Here is a 22,175-nt window from a genome sequence, read left to right on the forward strand (position 1 = left end):
GCCTTATACTATTCAAGATTGGTAGAATCACTCAGAAATTTTATTAAGCTTTGCAGATTTTAGATGCCTTCAATATCTGCTATTTGGCCTGTATAAACTGATTTAACACATGCCTATTTAGTATCGTTTTCTTCTTGCTCTTCTTACTAAGTGGTTCGCTTACAGGTTAAATACTTTTTCTTTGCAAATGTTTGAATTAAAAGATAAATGTACTGAAGAAGACACAAGTTATTAGTAAACAATAAGGGCTTTTTTCTGTATAATTTATATTGTGGGAAAATAATAGAAGATTAGCAAGGAGAACTGTAAACATGCTCAAGTGCTTTGCAGCTGAGGTGTTGAAAAACACATGTATCATACTAATCGCTGTTTAGTCTTGTGTGTTTGACAAGTAGAACATCTGTGTTTAGATAACATAGGCCTGTGATAGACCTAGAGGCACCTTATCAAACATGCTTGAGATTCCTGAGTTGTTGTGGGAAAAATCAAAGCACAATGGTAAACTACACCTGCATGAATCCCTGATACACAGCTCAAAACAGCAGGTTCCATGATCACCTAGCAAGGACCAACCTCCACAGTGTCTGTGTCCTTGCTTGTATATTTCTGCTTGGGTGCTGCTCTGGGTATCCTAAGGTTGGTGAGGTAATGAGAAGAAATTTATTCTTTGCATTTCATCTGTGGTTTTGTGCTTGATCCTGCCTGTGCTCTCTCGTAGATATATTGTCAGCCAAATATTCTCAGATTGATATATTATACTTCTCTCACTCTCTCTCTGTTTTTTATAATGTGGATCACAATAATGCTCATCCCGCTCTACTCGGTGCTTGTCAGACCACACCTGGAGTCTTGCATTCAGTTTAGGTTCCTGCTTTACAGAAAGGATGTGGACAGGCTAGAGAGGGTCCAGAGAAGGGCCACAAGGATGATCAGAAGGCTGCAGGACCTGCTATATGAGGAGAGGCTGAGAAGAAAACTGGGTTTGTTCAGCCTTGAGAAAAGAAGGCTTTGGAGAGACCTTATTGCTGTGTTCTAGTACTTAAAGGATGGCTGCCAAGAAGATGAAGACTCCCTGTTTACAAGGAGTCACATGGAAAAGACAAGCGGTAATGGGCACAAGTTACTCTTGGGGAGATATCAATTGGATTACAAGATGTAAATTTTTCACCATGAGGATAGTTAAAAATTGGAATAGTCTCCCAGAGGAAGTGGTAGATTTCCCCATATTGGACAGTTTTAAGTCTCAGCTTGACAGGGTGCTGAGCCCTTGCATATCAATTGTAATAGTACCTAGAAAGGTTGGACCAGGTGATCCTTGAGATCCCTTCCGACTTGGAATTCTGTAGTTCCGTGAATGATGCTATTACAGTGTGAGGGGAAATATCTATTATGCTTTACACTTCTAAGCACCCCGAGCACCTTCTGAGCAGATCTTTGAAATATTGGTTACATGTGATTGCTTTTGTTGCAAATCCTTCTCCTAATCAGGATCACAGTAGCCTTCCCAAACCTAAGCTGATTAATAACTCCCTAGAGAATGAGTTTCCCAGTGCGATTTGTCACTGTTCTTTTTAGTTATAGTGGCTGGACTCTTAAGGTCATGGTGTTGAATGTGGAATTCACACAAAATAACTGATCCTTTATCCTTATCAATGGATTATTAATTCAGGTCCTTGATTTGTATTAACGTACCAATTGGTATTCATCTCTGATTCTGAGGACAGGTGATAAGAGTATACTTACAAAAGATAAATAGGTTCAAACACCTACCACAGAGACTGCAACCTAGACTACAGATGGTCTATAGCTAAAATATTCTTCAGGGGTCTCTGCTGTCCTCTATTATTCTCCCTTTTTTCTTCTGTCAAGAGTGGTCTTATCTGAAGTAAAAACTTACTTTCCTTATAACATACATTCGTTCTCATTCATCCAAGCATACCTTTCTGTTCATTAAAATCTAAGCCATTACTTAACGGTCTTAAATTCAGTTCAAGCCTAAATTAATCTCTTGAATGTCCCCTAGTACCCTTTGGCTGATCATTTTGATTGTAACTCAGATGATATTTTAGACACAGCCTGGGATTTCTAATTCTCTCTGCAGCAAATTCAACGTATGATTTCTTCTTGCAATCACTAACAAAATATTCTCCTTTTCCTATATCAGAATGTCTATATTAAGCCTTTCCTGGTGTGTAGTAGATACTCAAATGATACCTGCTTCATCCATTTGGTATCCTATTCAAAGACCCATTTCTGGAATTGAGAACAGAACCACCTTGCCTCTCTTCCTTCCCGAAAGACTCTCCTTTGCCCCATATCAACTAAAATCTCAATAACGGTTATGCTGCTGGTGTGAAACAATCAATACATGTCATGCTAATACCTTCTTACTATTTTCTTGTCTGTCTGTAGTCATCTGCTGAAAACTACTGATAGTAATTAGTACCCTTAGTAAGTCTTAGATGTTGGTATTCTCACACTCTATTTTTTTTTTTTTATTTATTTTTTTTTTTAACCAGAACTCACTATTTTGGGGTGTTTGGCACAGAATTCTGTGACTGAAAAGGCAATTTTAATGATGTGGTTTATCTGTTACCAAAGGTGGTTCAGCTACTCCAACATACTTACTCTGTAATGTCACTAGTCATGTAACTACTCACTCATGTCACTAGTGGCATGTAACTACTTTTTTAGTTTTCTGCCATACAGAACACTGGAAATGTACAGCAGAGCCACTAGACTTAGTGGTGGATATAACCCCTTTCTGATACATTTTTTTTAACCACTGAAAAATAATAATAATTAAAAAAAATAGTCAGTAGTTTTTGTAGTTTCTGTAGTTCAAAATAGAAGGGCATATCTTAAGAACAACTGCCAAGTAAAAGCTGAGTTGCATAGTCCTATTTTCAATTAACTCCATTCTCTTCTGGAATTATTTGTTCTTCTTCATTGTCACCTAAAGAGGGCACCTTGACTCAATATGATTATTGTTAACTGTAAAAAGCAGAATAGAATTTAGTAACATAAGTCTTGAATTTTTTGTGAGAAGTTTAAAAGCCTTACACTTGCTTCTTAGGAACTGGTTGTTGTTGCACATTCATTTGTACAGTTATGAATAAAGCAGTTATATCAGAAGGCTGTGAACTTTGCATATAGATTATAGATTTTAATGTATTTAATGTAACAAGTGTATTCACAAAGGCTGTAAATAGCCTTTTAAATTCTTTTGTTACAGCCTATTTACAAATTTAATACAATTTCTACTAATTATTTTCCACAAAATTGTGAATCAGAAGACAATAAGAAATTCACATCTGTACTGCATAGGTAACACTTTTCTTCTGAGATGTCAGGCTTGAATTATATGCTGGTTTTTTTCAGATTTTCTTCAGCTTAATTGTCAATTGTAGCCAATTTTATGTCACCAACAAATGGTCACTGGAAATTGTCAACCTAAAGCTTACTTCTAATTTGTAAACTGAACAGTTTGCAATTATGCGTAACTCAGAAATTAACTGATCTGCTCATCGTCTACTCCAAAATTACTTTCTGTGTGCACTCAGTCCTTTTGGCCCTAGTCACCTCTTCTCTAAATGAGATCAAAAAAGGAAGACAACCCCTTAAGATAATTAGCTAAATTTCAGTTGTATTCAAATGTGGCCATAGTAAGAAACAAAATAGGTTTGCCAAGGTTAAAATGCTATATTATTGCAAGCACTGTAATACTAAATCCTCAATTACCAGTCAATGAACGAATATGGTCAGAAAAAAAAAAAAAGAAAGAAAGAAAAAAAAAGCCTTAAATATTCTTCTCTACTTCATTATGGTACTGTTCAACTACTGTTGTGCTGAAAAGAGCTATTTCAGAAAAATGGATTCTTATAGTAATATTATGAGGGAACTGTGCTAACAGATACCTACAGTGGAGAATCTGAGAACAAAGCTAGTTGTTGAATTTCTAATTTGTGATCTCATTCACAGAAAAAAAAAAAAAATCTTCCCAAAGAAGAAGGAAATCTTCCCTGAAGAAAGAAATATTTTTGTAAGGAATTATTAGGCTTTACAGATAGCAAAATTAATAAATGACACTTAAAAAAAAGGCAGTTGTCCACATTCATCCCCTCCTAGCAATGGAGATGTATACTGGACATGAAGAGATCCATCTTAAAGAGATCCAACTAGGCAAGAAATAATTACCTGGAAGATGTATGTAATAACCAGAAATTGAAGCCAGCTAGAAACCAATAGCAGCCCTAGATCCATGTTAAAGCAAATAGTGGTCAGATTGTAATGTGATGCCTATGCCCTTCCTGATTTTTTCCCAACATAAAATTAAGCTATGCATTAAATTAAGCTAGCAGAGCTCACGCAATTCAGTCTGTAATGTAAAATGACATTACACATGTAGTGACTTCTGAGATCTTTTTAATTCTCCTTCTATACCAACAGAATCTATGTTCCTTAGAAAAACCAACAAAAAAAGAAAGTATTTTTTTTCATATGGAGGTCTGAATTTATATCAACAGCAAAATACTGCTATTTGGAAGTAAATTAACTTGTCTGGTATTCTGAAAAGACTTACTTTTGTTCCACTTTTTGTGTAATTTTTTCACATCACCTATATATCTTCTTGCATTATTCCAAGCTCAGCTTATTTTTTTTCAGATTTCTAGTGTGTGTAATAACTTCTTTTTTTTATGTGCAACACCGATTATTTAAATTCAGTGGAACACTTTAACAGTCAGCTGATGTCCTTATTACATATAACATTTTTGTGAATGTAAAACTTGGTGTAGTGTATTATGATGAAAACAATAGTTGAAGTTTGTTAACAGATCAACTTTCCAGATGTTCCAAAACATCAAAGACACTTCAGCTGGCTAAATACATAATTGTTTGCACAGCCTGGTATATTTTTTTACCTTTTTTAAAATAGAGTTTTATACAACAAAGAATTTACTAGAGCTGTTTTGTTATCACTATTGGAAGCAAGTTACATTTTCTAAGGTTTGTTTTAAATATGAAATTTATTTTAAAACAGTGAAATATTTCATCATGTTGTTGTACCAGCTGAGGTTAGTTCTGCTATGCTACTTAGCTCGTAGGAGATGAAAGTTACTCAGTTGTGTCCTGTGCTCTCTTAATCTCATTTTAACAGTTTATGAATCAATTCGTTTTCTCACATGAAAAGAAAGATATTCACAAGTGATTATTTAATATGTATTTGCAACTGATACAAATTTAATCTGAAAATCTCATCTGCATTATGTAGTTGCTATGTAATCAGTCACATAAGATTGAGCAGTTTGCTATGGCAGCAACTATGGCAGTATCCCATATCTAAGTCCATATTAAATATTTGCAATGAACCATCATTCCTTCTGCTGTCTCCTTTTGCATTAAGCTATGCATTTCTGATCTCATCTTTAGATGCTACCACTTTAATTATAGTGAATGTTTTATGGAGATTATATTACATATGGGGTTTTTGTCTATATCAAGCTATGTATTTTAAGGGAGATTACAAAATCTTTCTTACATAGGAGTAATAAGAAAATGAGAAGCGAAATCTTAGAGTAATCTTTTAAAAGGAAAACTGCTCTTGACCATACTATTGATTGAGAAACAGAAGCATAGCTGAGAAACAGGAAGATTAATATTGCTCTGCTAACAAAGAACAAACAGAAAATGAGTATTCTCTAATTGTCTTGTTTGAGAATCTCAACAAATAGGGTGAGAAACAGATTAGACCTTGGTCTAGTGGTCTTGTAGACCATTTTGCTTCTGGGAAAAAACTACAACAATATTCACCTGAATTACAGCAAATTTCATACAATTAACACAATTATTAATAGAACAGATTAACTATTTTCTCTTTGACTAACGACTCTTGGGTTAGATAATATTGTTAACTTTTCCCTGAAGTGCAAAAGAATTCCTCTCTCAAAAGAAGAATAATAGGTGAGAAGTAAAAAGTGAAAATCTTTCCTGCTTCCAGCCCAGTTTGGTAGAAGATGCTATTATTAGATGAACAGATTTCATTTAAAGGTTCTTGTATGAACCCACATGGTTGATTTCAGTGGGAGCTCAACATTCACATCTGCAGCAGAATTTGCCTTTTTAAGTATTGATAATCTCTGATCTTGGCTTCTGATAGCCTGCTGAAAGAGCTGACTAATACATGTATAAAGACTTGTCTGTCCTTTTGTGCTTCTGAAGTTCAGAATTGAGGTCAGACTAGAACATTTTTAATCAATTGCTCTTTTTATCAGAAATAAGAATGGGGTTTAAAAGGAGAATTAGACATTATTGTTTAAGTACCTAATTGTCATGGTTATTGCAGGGACTCTAGCATTTAACATGGCTTTTTTTTGTTATTTTAAGTTTGCTGTGTAAACACAACGCATAGAGATATTAATCTGATGATTGAGTATTAGCATTCCTGGACATGACATTAAATCAAAGATGTTCTTGAACTGTTGTGATTCTGTTCAAATGTTGTCTTTCTCTAATAACCTGGAAATGTAAATAGTTATCCAAGGGGAAAAAAAAACAAACAAAAAAACCAACAACAACAAAAACACACCACAATGCAAGTAACATACTTCTTTTTACTGTGGGACCATTTTGTTCAGGCTTTCCTTAGCAAGTGTGGCTCAAGGAGATGGGTGGCTAAAGGGAGAAAAAGTATAGCTAAGGAGCACTTAAAACAGAAATCTAAACTGCTGAATATAGTCTGCTATTGAAACATTTCTACGTAAAGCAAAAGGACATACCAGGTGTGAAATATATAACCAGAGACATGTATGTTCAATGACACACAATAGTAAAAGGGAGGAGTAGTAGAAATTCATTTTAATATCTTCTTTCTGTGAGGAGATAATTTTTCTACAAAGAGAATTCTGACAACTTAATGTTTTTAATGATTTTTTTTTTTTTCTTAAAACATTGACTCTACTACTCCTGGAAATGTATTTTTGGTGTTGCAACTATCAGGTGTGAGATTCTGTAATTATGTTACTACGACATGGGCAAATCAATGAATAAAATAAAATCAATTTATCAAGTTCATATGCTGGTACACAGTAATTATTTAGGGACTGCTTGAAGTAGAGAGTGCAATGAATGTCAGATTGCCTGGGCTGTATGTCAGTGCCCTGTTGTGTTATACTTTTCTCATTTTAATCTTTATATATTTAAAGCCTTATAGAGTTTTATTTCATTTTTTTGTCCAAGATTAACCCATAATAAAACCTTATAATTGCTACTTAGTATTTTTATAGTGCTTCACATGTTCCAGATAGAATGAGTTAATCTTCTCATCTTCTTTCTGAGACTACAATAGAAATAGTATTATCCCAAATTTACAAATAAGGCAATGGAGTTAGTGAAACTAATATGTCCAGATAGCAATGCCACCCAGACTAATTTTATTCTCCTTACTTTTACCTGCAAATTGTTTTATTTTGGTTGGCTTTGATTATCCAGATTAAGAATGACAATTTTCATTGTTTTCAACAGGAGCCATAGCTACTCCCCTCCCAGAGCCACAACCTGCTTTCCCTCAGGCTCTGGCAGGGCAGCCTGACACCCAGAAGGGTTTCACCCTGAATGCCTGAGAAGGTGGGCACTGCTTCTGGCTCAGCTTCCCAGCCTGTGTTTGGTGTTGCTATAAAAACCCTAGACTTGTTTAATTTTTTAAAGTTTTATTTAACTGTCTCCTTTTCAGCATTTATTTTGTATTCTTTCTTCCTAAATTAGGTTTAAAAATAAGCTGTTCTTGCTTATGTTTTACTAAAATCTACTGTTAGAACTGAATTCACTTACCTGACATTGTTGAGGAATGTTCTTACTTGACGTAAGAGTTCTAGGAACTTCTACCTCAAGGTTTGGACTTGAGATTTTGACCACACCCACTGTCCACACATCATACAGTGGGGGTGAGGTGGTGGAGATGGGAATTACAACATTAATTCAAGAATGGGAAAACACAGATTTTCAGCAAAACACTCAAACTGTCCATTTAACCAGCATTCTTCTGAGGGTTAGAGACTGGATGGACTGCAGGAACTCCTTTTGGCCTTAAGCTCTATGAAAAACTGTTCCCCTCTCTAGAAGCAGTAATTATCAACTTTCTGAATCTACATATTATTAAATATTTACACAGTATATTTGAAGGCATGTTGCTTTTTTATGGCCATAGAAGGAATCCGTATTTTTTCTCATGAGCTACAAGGTCTGCCTGCTCATGTCTGGAAGCTTTAGGTATTTTGTAATATAATACAGCTGTTACAATCTTTCTGGTTTAAACTTTTTTTTTTTTGGTCAGTGGAGGACATTTGCCTTTAAAATACCATGCTGCTTTACAATACAATAGAGATTTACTTTATAGTAACTATTTGCTGCTGGCAAGGAGAGCTCCTGTGAGTCTCCATTACCTGAAAGAGCTTTTGGTAAAGAACACAGGTTATTCAGCCTTTTATCTTTGTAAATATCTAATATATGTTGTTCAGAAATTAACTGGTAGAGATAATATCATATTAATAGTTGAAAAACAGGCATGGCTGAGGCTCCACAATCTAAGCATATGTATCTTTTCAAGCACTTTTAGCTTTAATAATGCTGAAAGAAACCATACTAAAGGAAAAATTTCCCTTGTAAAGATTCCTTTATGTTTTGTGTCCTATATGTGGTGTGTGTTAGGCTTTGAGATTACATTTGAAAGGCTTCAAGTTACTTACAGTGTCATGGTATTTCATCTCCTGATTGTCAGATTGGCTTCTTGCTTGCAAAAGTAACTGAATAACTGATTATGTGGAAAAATTGGAGCAGAACTGTTATGATCATTTTAGCAGCGATGGGCTCTGCCATGTCATGGTTATAGTTGTTATAGTAGAGTGAATTACAAGCTAAATTTGCTCATTTACTTCTTCCCCTCAATGGAGGAGAACGATTTCAGAATAAATGGCAAGACAGTAGGATAGGCTGCATCTATTCGGGTATCATAAAACTGGTCATCAACTGTTGATTTCTAAAAACATAAATAATTCCTATTTTAAAAAAAAATTATGTTTCAGGATATATGCTTTTATTCTTTAGCGTGCTCCTGTTTGTTAAATTAGACAGCCTAATAATTACATACTTTTTTTCTGGGTGTAAAATTGCTACAAATCAAATCTTAGTATCTTTTTTTTTTTAAGAAAATGCTGAGTTAATCTTCCAAACTGTAGGAAATAATTTTTAAAAAATGTAATGCTTTATCAGCTTCAGAAACATAGAATTCAGAACTTAAAGGGCATTTGGTTTTCTTTGTCCTATGATGTCTTCTATTTGAACTATTTTTATCCCACAAGAGAATTTATATTCTACTCTAGTGCATTCTTGCTTGGTCATTTCTGAGTTTATAAAAATATACAGGATGGAAAATCAAATCAGCTAAAATCCATTTTGTTTCAACACTGCCTGTCCCCAGGAGCACTAGAATCAAATAAAAATACAGTGTGAGTTTAAAAGGAAGCTAAGTGTAGCATATTGAGCTAGCAGCTGACAATCCTAGGTTTCAATGAAATTTGAATCGGCATACACTAAACTCATCAGAGAAGAAATGGACTCATTTTGAATGAAAAAGTTGGAGACTGTGAAGCTGTCCTAGGTAGAATTTGTCAATTTGTTCCACCTTGTATGGTTTTAAATATATAAACCTGAAAATACCCTCTGGGCCATGAATACTTCTCTTGAACACTAAGGGAGCTGAGGTAGAGAGATGTCAGCACTGGTGTAGGGTGGCCACTAACTTTACTGTGCAAATGGATTCTGCTCTGATTTAGCTGCAGCTGCTGCTGGTGTAAAAAAAAAAACCCACAACACAAATTCATCTGACACAGGAGAGCTTTTCTTCCTAGGCCATGTCATATTTTCATCATGGTGCCAAATGTACTTTTCTGTCTCTTTCACTTGTTATGAGAACTGATATTTAGCATAGACTATGCTAACAGGAGGCTATTCTATATGAGGGTGTTCTTCAAGAAGATGCTAGGCTGACATGAGGACACCACCATCACTGAGCAGGGAAACAGATTTTCTTTGTAGGCATAGTTGGCCTTTTCTTGAAATCTGCTTCATATTGGGTGTCCAAAACACCCTTGGTAGAACATGCAAGGAGATGGTCTTCGCAAGCTCATATTTCTGAAGGTGTATAAATCCTGATGGGATGCAGCCAGAAGTGCTGAATGAGTTGACAGGTGTTGTTGTGAAGCCACTTTCAATTATCTTTGAAAGATTATGGCAACTGGAAGATATTCCTGTATGCTGGAAGAAAGTAAGTGTCACTCTCATCTTCCAGGAGGGCAAGAACTGATCAGTCACGCTCACCTCAATCCCTGGGAATGTGATGAAACCACCTCCAGACACATGGAGGACAAAGAAAGTTCTGTTGGAGGCAAGTCATTAGTGAAGTATCACATCAGTTGATACTGAGTCAAAGTCATTTAACATCTGCATTAAAGAAATGGACCCAGGGACAGAGCACACCCTCAGGAGGTTCACAGGTGATAAAAAAGTGGGAGGAACAGCCAATATACTTGATCGCTGTGCTGCCATTCAGAGGGACCTTGACAGCAGGGAGAATTACACTGAGAGGAATCTCATGAAGTTCAGCAAGACAAAATACCAAGTCCTGTGTCCTGGGAGAAATAGCAGCTCTACCGAGAAAGGCCTTTGGGCTTCCAGTAAACAGCTGACTGCAGCCCAGAAGTACACTGTCATGTCAAAGAAGGCCAACAGCACCCTGGCTGCATTAGACAGAGCATTGCCAGCAAGTTGAGAGAGATGATCGTTTCTTTCTGCTCAGTCATGGTGAGGACACCCTGGAGTTCTGGGTCTATTGCTGGGCTGCCCAGTACAAGAGAGAAATGAACTCCACTGGAACAAGTCCAGTGCAGAGCCACAAACATGGTTACAAGACTGAAACCTCTTTGTTATGAGAAGAGGCTGAGAGAATTGAAACTGCTCAGCCTTGAGAAAAGGTAGCTCGGGAGCTGGTCAATGTGTATAAATATCTGATGGGAGGCAACGAAAATCCACCGACAGACAAAAAGGCAGTGGGCGCAGAGAAGAGCCACGAGGATGGTGAAGGGTCTAGAAGGGATGATTTATGAGGAGCAGCTAAGGTCACTTGAATTATTCAGCTTGGAGAAGAGGAGGCTGAGGAGTGACCTCATTGCAGTCCATGGCTTCCTCACAAGGGGAAGAGATGGGGCAGTTACTGATCTCTTAACTTTTGTGACCAATGGCAGGACTCAGGGAAATGGCAGGAAGCTGAATCAGGGGAGGTATAGGTTGGATATCAGAAAACATTTTTTCACCCAGAGGGTGGTTGAGCACTGGAACAAGTTCCCCAGGGAAGTGGTCACAGCACCAAGCCTGCCTGAGTTCAGGAAGCATTTGGGTGATGCTCTCAGGCACATGGTGTGATTCTAGGGGTGCCCCGCAGAGGGACAGGAGTTGGACTTGATGATCCTGATGGGTCCCTTCTAACTCACCATATTCTATGATTCTATTATAAAAACCACAAAATTCCATCTGAATACAAGAAGACACCTATGGGTGGTCTAACACTAGAACAGGTTGCCCAGAGACATGGTGGAGTCTCAATCCTTGGAGATACTCAAAACATATCAGGACGTGATCCTGGACAATGTGCATCTCACCGACCCTGCTCTGAACAGAAGAGCTGGACTAAGAGGTGTCTTTCAACTTCAGCCATTCTGTGATTCTGTGTCTCTGCAATAGCAATGTTAACTCTATTTTTATGAGTTCTGGATCTGGTATTCAATCATTTCCTTTTAGGGGTAAAGTTACTAGTATGTTCAATTGAAATTACATGCTATAATAATAATTTAAATCTTCTTAGGCTATAAACTGTCTACAAAATAAGCAGTACAATGAAGCCATATGAACCACTCACAGAAATATGAGATTGATGACAAACAAAATTGCTACTTACTAGTCTTTGCTTCTTAAAATTTATTTGTTTTTTCTTCACGTTTTTACTGCATATTTTTCAGGACAGTTTAGAGTTTTGTGAAAGTGAAAAACATTTATTTAGTACATGCTGTTGCAATAATTTTCACATATAGAAATACTAAAATATGCATTATGCACTTAACTTTACCCATAACCAAAAAGACAGAGTCATTTCCAGAAGCCAGTGTTGAACATTTCCAGTATTTGGTACATTGGCAAAATGAACTTTGTCTCCTTTAACTTCTCCTTCCAACAAGAGAAGTGTATTACTGTAAATGTACTGCTGAGACTCATGGTCCCTCCTTCCCTGAGTTTGAGAAATGTTAATGAGTCTTCATCTTAGCTAATGTTTTCATAATGAGGACAGTATAGTTGGGAAGCAATATTACACTATAGTTGTACTGTAATTGTTTATACATGGTCTTAAAGAGATTTTTCTAAACTTGTAGCTATAAGCCCAAGTGTCGTTAAAGCTACATGAAGGACAAAAGTAACACAAAAAGTCAATCAGTTTCCAAGCTATTTTGCACTGCAGAAATATTTCAGATAAGTAGGAGCCAGTAGGAATTGTGACTGTATTTTAAATCATAAATAATTGAAAAGCTCAATTTCTTGTTTTAACTTTGGGATTGAACAATTGCAAATAAGTAATTATTAGTTGCCATCTGTTTATTTACTACAGTTTTTAATAGAAATATAGCTAAACTCAGTCTCAGTACTACTGAGATGTGTATGAGAATACATGAGTTCATATGAACCTGCTGTTATTTTATCAGTGTGGTGAATGTTAAGCAACAACAATTTGTGCCCTACACAGCTGCATAATTGCTATTTGTTCTGACCAGGCACTGGGGTTGTCTACTCTGGACTACATCTGAACACATATGAAGGGTGTTGGGATCAGTAGGACCAAACACATTAAGAGTAAAAAGCAATTCTAACTATCCACTGACATTTTACAGTAGCAAAAAATACATAAAAGCCAACCTGTCTTTTAATTTTCTCTGTGCATAAGGAGGAAGTACTGTTCTGAGAATACACTTCCTCTTCATGGTGTATTTCCCAAGTGGCATAGTGGGATTTACTCACACTAGTCCAATAGCTCCAGTGGGCCAGAAGTTACAGGCACAAAGTGTAATTTTGGTTGTATTCTTGAATTCTGTGTTTGACTTGCTAGTGAGCTGTTGCTCATGTCATTGAGGGAGAAAGGGGTTAAGAAGTGGAAAATGTGCATTATAGAGTCAATGTTCCTTCCTTTTCAGTTACGGATTTTACAAGGGAAACTCCCTAAAGATACCAAAGTATATAATATCTTTATCATTATTGAAATAAGCTTATTTACTGTTTATTTACTCTTCCATTCAAATGATTCATAAAAACTACAACCCTTTCCCTGGGATTGGCAAAAGCCATCTCACTTTAGTGAATCTTAAAATATAAAGACACAGACTGTTTTTAGTTTATATCTCTTCTGAACATTGGAAAGTCTTTGAAAGAGGAAGTCAGTGCTCTGCTATGTGCTAGAGAACACTAAATTAAAGAAAGGAAAACTTCTTAAAAACCCTTAATCATATTAAAAAAATAATAATAATCTGCACATTTTCATCAATAAAGTCGGTATTCTGGAAAGACATATGGAATATGTGGTGGGTTTTACTACCTTGGAACTGAATACACAAAGTGCGAGCAAATTTCATGGAAAAAAGTGCATAAAAAGGACCACCAAATAATGCAGGGGGTCTTAATCTGTGTATTCTTTGTAAGAAACCAATCCGCAATTACAGACAGTAGCCTAAAATAATTTTCAATGTTAAATTCCACTGCTAAGTAGAATCATAGAATGGGTTGGGTTGGAAAGGACTTTAATCTGCTTCCCACTCCATTGCCATGGGCAGGGTCAACTCCCACTACACCAGGTTGCTCTAAGCCTCATCCAACCTAGCCTTGAACACTTCCAGGGAGGGGGCATCCATAGCTTTTCTGGGCAACCTGTTCCAGTGTCTCACCACCCTCAAAGGAAAGAATTTCTTCCTAAAATATGTAATGAAAATCTACTCTCCTTGAGTTTAAAACCTTGTTGTATCACTACATGCCCTTGTAAAAAGTCCCTCCCCAGCTTTCCTGTTGGCCTCCTTCAGATGCTGGAAGACTACCATAAGGTCTCCTCTGGACCTTTTCTTCCAGTTGAACAGCCCCAAATCTCTTAGGAAAGAAAAAAGAGTGTGGAAAAAGCTATCCCAACTTAACATGCACAGTAATGAGCTCTCCTTTAGCCCTTTTAAACATTCCTTTAGCACTCATGAAAGATCTTTGAATCACAACAGACAGTCCTCTGAAAACAATCATCAGAACTCAGGACTGTTCAGAAAGCCAAATTAAGTGTTAGAAATTAGTGAAAAGGCAGAAAAAATCATGATGCCATAGTATAAGTCCCTGTTGTTCCTTATCATGTACATTGTAGGCAGTGTTTTGGATCTCCAATCTAAAAAAGATTATAGCAGATTAGATAAAGGGAGTGGAAAACTCCTATGCAAGGACAGAATACAAGGAGTAGGATTTGTCCAGTAGCTGTCTGGATGTGAGCTAGTTGGCTAGGCTTCCAAAATAGTCAATGAATATCTGCTCAGTTCAGTTGTTGCCATTCAGAATGTGATTCATGCCATCCTATAGTAAAATCTTATATTGTATTCAGCTCCTGGTTTATTCAAATATATCCTGGTCTCTGTATCTCAAACATGGCAGAAAGAAAAAATATGATGGAGACTTATGTTAGAGCTATGTTACCTCAAAATTCAAGTAGATAATTTAATGAAAAATAAATCTTTCAAGACCTGGCTGACACAAAAATAGAGCTTCTGGGTACAGAATCTCTGAGACCTAAATTGCTGAACTGGAGTAGTACAGTAAGGAGCAGGGAAGCTGGTGCTTTCCCTTACCTTATTTCCTAGCCACTTGTATTTGCTACCATCAGACAAAGGACTGCGCAAGATGAGCTTTTCATCTGACTGATAATGGCTCTTGTATGTTCAAGACTTTTCATATTTAGCTGTTTAGGGTGCCTGTGGTATGTGTTTTCTAGAATTCTATTTTTCCAGGGCTATTTTAAAATATTCGCTATCAGGACTGTACAGATCATTTAAAATCCAATCTACCACCTACAGTATCACATGCCATTGAAGTTCATTCTTGTGTAAAAACAGTTATAATGAAGATAATATGAGGCTGTTTCTCCTCTCACAGTTCACACTGAGAAGTCATTTATATCCTGAGCAATTTAATTGTTTCAGATAGGTCTCCTTGTGGTAATGGGACAATACTAGCCATGTATATTTGTTTTTAAATTGCCAACAATATAGTTCTCTAAGATTTTCTCGCATAAACCTATGACATGTATAGTGTTTTTTATACAGAAGGGAAAATAGACAAATTAATCAGTCTTATGCATACAAATTCTTAAAAAATACATATACTTCTGTAAAACATTTCAATCATACTGTTGAAGATCACAATCCAGTAAAAATTCTAAATTTTTGCTTCAGCAGAAGACAAGTACTGTAGAAGATACAGAGAATATTGCTATTTATTAAACTTGTTTGAACAGTTGTTGAAAAAAAAAGAAATCACATTCTATTTCACTTCCTCCAAAACAAAAAACGAGTTCTAGCCCAATGTATGTTGACTGGTGGAGTGGACGGATTTTCTGTGATAAACTGTTTCTTAACACCGCATTATTGTCACTGACCTTTTTAATCATGCAGTGTCATTTGCTGCATTTTTCTATGGATTTTTTTTTCTTTTCTGTATATGGTTTTTAATTCTAAGCTCAGTGGCATAAATTAGATAGCTGTGCATTCACTAGCTTTCTTTTGTTGTTGTTGCCGTTTCTTATGTTTTGACATTTCTAATAAAAATGCTAGTAAAAATTCAGACTTAGCAATAATACAGAATATTGAACTTAAAGATGGTGAAAAAGTTGTTGTATTTTCTACATTGAAAAAAATAGCATAATGTTGCAAAAATCAGTATCATTGCAGTAGAAAAAGGCATTAATAAAGACATCAAAGGAAGAGGGAGCAGAAGTTTAATTTATTACTTCCATATTTATTTCTAAGATTTTGTTTCTTTTATTGTGACTAAGCCTTCATGCTCTGTAAAATAATTTACAGTAAAAAAAAAATAATAAAAATTGACTAATTATGAAGGATCTTCTATTTCACCTTAATTTAGGTATAATTATGTCAACCTTAAAGTGATTCCAGTACTTGCAAGTTAAACCTGCAGATGCAAATAATGCATCTGAAAGCAGACAGATACTTAAGTATATGTTTAGAACCAAATGGTTTATAAACTTAGGCTTGTATTCTTTGCCTAAGCAAAGAAGTTTTCAATCAAAGCCTGATACTATTGCCATACAATATAATATTAACTTGATTTAAAGCAGGACCTGCATTGAAATGCAGTGTGCTGTTGGAACTGATCTATGCAGTTTATCTGCATTTATTCTAGCAGTATTTTTTATTTTCTATAAATGTATGTATTTTTTTTTAACTTGTTAGGTATTATTTTTATTATATATATTATATACAATATGTTAAAATATATTTGGATATATACGCAATGTGGTAATTGGTAAAATTAGCTGAGAGATGTTCTCTCATCTTGGAAATCAAGTAACTGGAGGAATTGAGTTCTCCATCCCAAGTATAAGCCACAGGGTCACAGCAGAGGATCTTGGGCCACAGAAACTAACAAATCACAGAAAAAAGCAGCAAAATCACTATTTACAAGCGAAGTGTTGACACAATGGTATATATATCTCTTCAGCCTTTGAGGCCTTTAACTTACAAGAACAAATGTCTATTTTTAAAGCATGTTGCTTGTTCTCTGAATTCAATTGCTGACTAAAGTGATTAGGGTAAGCACATGTTTAAGATACAACCAAACGTGAGCTCTTTTCCTTTACTTTGTATTTCAGACCTTGTTCTAAGCTACAGTGTAAATCACTATTTTCTCCAGTGATGTCAGCTCTGTTCAAGTGTTATAAAACTGATAAAATCAAGAGTCAAGTGTTATGTCAAGTTATGTCACCTGTGGTATGACTTTTCTCTCATGTGGTGGCACTCGCATCGTTCTCTGTACTTTACAAAATGCACGTCACTACTGATTGTGTATTTTGCAGGTTTGTCATTAGAGTCACTCACTGTACATGACTGCCACTTAAGTTAGACTAACTCCTTATGTTGTAGGGTAATTTAACATCATTACTAGAAGTCTAGTCTGGTTTTGAAAGACATTTCAGGAACTATTTTTCAATTATGATGAGCTTTAGTGCACTTCGTTGCATTCTAGTATATATGTCTGTCTTCATACTATTTACTCTTACAGTTCATTGAGAAACTGGATGGCCCTTTTTTGACCTTTTTTGCATTACATGTTGATGAAAGGATTACTAGGCAATAATTTCAGGTTATTTGATGATCTAAAATGCAACGCAGACCACATGTGGTGTGTATTAAAATTGTCAAGAGAAAGGAGCTGGAAAGCAAGACTAATAGAGCAAGTAAATTATTCTGCCTTTATGAGCAAACATCATATGGCAATAAAAAAGTGCTCCTAAAAATAACAGAATGTGTCCCTTAGAAATCACTCATTACATTTTCACATGCTTTATCATGTCTCCCTAGAAAAGACAGATATGGAACAGTGGAAGATCTGCATAGACATTCCTCTCTTCAACAGAGGCATGGTGCCTTGAATTTATCTGAATTTATTCAGATGTATCATAGAAGCACCATCGTGAGGCTGTTGTTTTTAAAATCAATGAACTTGTAGCTAGCAGCTTCTGTTTTTCACCTACATTACTGAAATTATTAGCTGGACTGCTCTTACATACAGGCTTAAAGGTTACCTTACAAAATAAGTCCTTTTATTTTTTCTGAAATATGGGTCACGTAGGCCAGCTTGGGGTTTGTAGCAAAAAGAATTTGTATCTCTCTCTATATATATATATATGTGTATACACTTCCCATTACTATCCTTTTATTTATAATACACCAGATACCCAGGGTAAGATCATGGCTTTAGTGAGGTCTGTAATATTTTTATCATTGCTTCTTTTTTTGTACCTGGGAACAGCAGTCTTCCTCTGTTTTCTTGTGTTACACAGAATTTATCAGTCCTGACCACTTCAAGGAACATGGGCCATACACACACAGAGGATGAGGCTGGAGAGAAGCATGCTCTGCAGTGCACATATCCCAGTGGGTGTGCTGGTTAGAGATTTGGCTCAACTGGCCAAAAATTGCTATGAAGGTTCCAAAGTTATATCACTTTTTGAAATGCTGGGCCTTTCTCTTGAGACCTAAAGTCCATATGAAATATAAAACGACTGTTAACTGTATCATGGCCAGTATACTCTTCCTTTCAGCTTGACACAGAATATGTTTACATTACTAACTGACTAGTAACAGAGCCATTAGTTTTTTATTATAGTCCTTATCTTTATTTATATTTAATTCACACAGGTTTATAGAGCAGAACTTGTACCCCTTAAAGAAAAGGTGCATCAAGTCAATGAGCTCGCTCACCGGTTCACTCCCTCTGATATTCAGCTCTCCCAGTACAATCTCAGCTGCGTGGAAGACCTTAACACAAGGTGGAAGGTGCTACAGGTACATTTCCTATGACCCTTTATGCTACATTTCATTAAATATTTTTTATTTCTATGTGCTTGTTTTTTCCCTGTGGAAAATATCCAAAGGTATATTGAGGACTGAAAGAAAAGCAGGCTTTCAGTATTGCTGTCTGTATAAGAAAATAGGAGTTAAAGATGATGCTGTATTTTTCATATGCTTCCGAGTACTTTAAGAAGTAGAAGTTTAAGGCCAGGTTGCATGGGCCTTGGAGCAACCTGGTGTAGCATGCACAGTATCTTAGCTAAAAATATTAGGAAGAGTTTGCATGCAAGAGCATATGTACGCATGCATTCACTGGTATATGGTGCTGTAGGTCCCACGGCAGGGGACTAATGTGATAAGTGAAGGTAAATGCAACTAAAGTAACTTCATCAAGTGCTGGATTTTACTCACTATTTTATTTTTTGCTACACCACTGCTTCACATTTAGAAATGGTGTAGTTTTGCTTACTTATTATGTTGTAAAAATGTAGCAGTACAAAGGTTAATAAAGAACTTTGCCTTCATTGTAAAAACCAAACATTAGCAATGGCCAAAAATTAAGCAATTCCCTTTTGTCCTACATGCCAAAAAAAGATCATGGTGCAGTCAACTCTAATCATCAGTATGAGGTTATTGCTTTCTTACTGCTTCTCCAAAAGAAATCTCCCAGTTCTTTGACATCTCCAGTTATGACCAGTTAATGCTAAAATTAACAGGATTTTTTGGTTACGTTTTCCTAAATCAACAATTTGTTTAAGTAAAAGATCATTGTTCCAAGATCTTTCTTCATTAGTATTCCCTTTTTCTCAGATTCTCAGGATAGAGTTCAAGTGATATATGTGAAGCAGATCAACAGAAATCTGAAAGACAAAATGCTTATTCCCAAAATGCTTATCCCATATATGATAGAAATTACATCAATTTAGTTTTTTTAAAAAGCAATGACTGGTCAAGTTAACAAATTTGCCATGATTCATTGAAAAACACTGTATTTTACTAATAAAATAGTTAACAAGGTTCCAGTTGTTTGCTGAAAAATACTTCATTGCTTCAGCAGTAAATAAAAGAAAGCAGGATGATTTTTCAGAGTAAAAGCATCTAGGATATGAAAAAGTCAAACAAATCTGAGAGAAAGCCATATATATAAGTTTTGTTCTCATTCGTGAAAGAATTGAACAGAGGGCCAACTTGACATTGTAGACCATTTAAAATTATATAGGGCAAATCACATATTCACACACATTTCAAAGATAATCTTTTTTCCATAGAGCACAAAAACCTTTGAGAACCATTCACTTTTCATTGTGAATTATTGTCTTGGTATATCTAATCCAGAGTATTTGGAAAACAAAGTGTTTCACTTTCTATGAAGATACATACTAGGAGACTATTATGGTTTACTGTCTTTTTTCATATTTAAAATGTCATCTGGAAGATATGGTGAGCAAGGTGAAAACACTCCAGTAAATTTTTAAACACATCCTGAGGGGAAAAGACATAAGTAACTCTGAAAGATTATCATGTACAAAAGGCCAAGATGTGACCCCTGGGAAGAAGCAGAGCACATCTGTTCCTATAATTTTTCTCTTTAAAATGGAGCAGATTTTGAGACATATTGAGAGGCAGACCTCATTTTTGTGAATAGAATAGAATAGTTCATTTGGAAGGGTAGTGCAACAATTGTCTAGTAGAATGTTTCTACTTATGAAACTGTATGCCTTTTGACCATCATTACACCAACTGGATCTCTAACCAAAGTGAAGTGGATGTAAGTCCAAACAATCTGGTCTCCCTGGGTCCTCAAATGTCAACTTCAAGTAAGCAAGAGTTTGCAAGACGTGTTTTCCGCGAGGATGATCTCATTATATATACTGAAGTCTGCAGAATGTATAAAGTCTGCTGGACATATGAAGTCTACTGGACATTGACACTTATTATACCTGAGTGGTACTTTTTAGAGTATTACATATTGTTCTCTATTATGGTTAGACTTTTTATGTAGGACCAGCTCTCCAGTTAGGTGTGATACAAAACTGAAATTTCAGCCACACAACAGCAAAAATACAAAAAAAACCCAAACAAACAAACAAACAACAAAAAAGTAGAATCATTCCACTTCCGATATTTATTTATTTTTTCCAGCCTCTGTGTATTTTCATGTGTCTTTCTCTTATACGACCCATATTTCCTCTTTGGCTTCTATTCATTCATTTTGTAAAGACTTTCTGTGTTCCTACTCTTCTCTGCCTTTCCCCATCTTAGCTCCCTTATTTCTATGACTTTTTTGTTGTTTTTGTTCTTCCCTTCTTTCTCCAGCTACTTATTACTGTACTTGTTACTTTTGCCTCTCAAAGGTTCTATCTCTCTCTCTTCTTGTCATACTCCTAATGGGAAAAATATTTCTTACACACGTTTCCCATTTTGTAGAAAATATCACTGAAGGAAAATCATAAAATGGCAGTTTCTGTGCCACTGCTTGCCAGAAAGATATTAATTTTTGTTTGTGTGTGGGAAAAGTACATAAGATCATCACATACATCATATACAATCATCAGATCTGAAATAACAGCGAATTCTAGTGTTATTAGAAAGTTGCAGGTCAGTGTTTAGAGGATTAAATATTTTCTTCTTTGTTGCTTTATTAACATGGGGACTTCTGTAAGATCAAAGGAGGAAATTAATAATTTTAAGCCAAATCTTGCAGAGATTTCATGTATATTAATTTTACAAATATAAGAATAAGGCTGACCATATTCAGTCATTTTCAGTATTGCAGAGTGGTTGTACAGTTAAATTAGTACTATTAGTGAATAGTATCAAATATTACTGCAGGATCTTCACATGCAATAACGCTTGCCATTTACCTTTTTTGTGTTCGGTTTTGGTCAATATACACTAGAGTATTACTGGAAGAAAAATGTATGCAAAGCACTCAACCAATTGCAGAGTTAACCAGTCCTGGGTTTGAAGTGTCATGTGAAGGTCTGTTTCATTAATGAAGGCTAATTCACTCAGCTCAGTCATGGAAAGCTGTATCAAAATGTATTGAATTTAAGAAATGTGAACATAATAAGCTTCATGCCTTTAAAATAATAGTTTTGAAGAAAATGTGCAGTTTATTTTTCCATTTTTCTTAAACATGAAAGGAGATGAAATCTCTCCAGGGAGCTATTTGTTATAAATTTCACAAGGAGCTCTCATGTTCAGATCCTATGTGCTTCAAGCAGTATATGTAATGAGATCATCCTGGGGGAAAACATGTCTTGAAAACTCTGGCTTACTTAGAGTTGACATTTGAGGACCAAGGGAGACCAGATTGTTTGGACTGACATCCACTTCACTTTGGTCAGAGATCTGCTTGGTGTAATGGTCAAAAGGCAAAGCTTCTGACATGCAAAAGAATTTACAAGTATCCCTTGGGTAACATAACCTTCAGCTATCCACAAATATTTTTATTTTTTTTAAATCAAATTG

At 35.7% G+C, this 22,175-nt stretch overlaps 1 protein-coding gene across 1 annotated transcript in view; it reads left to right on the forward strand.

Annotated features, from left to right (window-relative positions):
* DMD (dystrophin) overlaps positions 1-22,175 on the forward strand; it is a 909,379-nt gene that overhangs the window by 729,879 nt on the left and 157,325 nt on the right. The window contains exon 59 of the mRNA XM_010004489.1: positions 18,549-18,695. Coding sequence (XP_010002791.1) covers positions 18,549-18,695 — 147 coding nt within the window. The remainder of the gene's footprint in view (positions 1-18,548; positions 18,696-22,175) is intronic.

Source organism: Chaetura pelagica, unplaced genomic scaffold (assembly GCF_000747805.2).
Source record: "Chaetura pelagica isolate M959 unplaced genomic scaffold, ChaPel_1.0 scaffold308, whole genome shotgun sequence".
NCBI classification, from domain to species: domain Eukaryota; kingdom Metazoa; phylum Chordata; class Aves; order Apodiformes; family Apodidae; genus Chaetura; species Chaetura pelagica.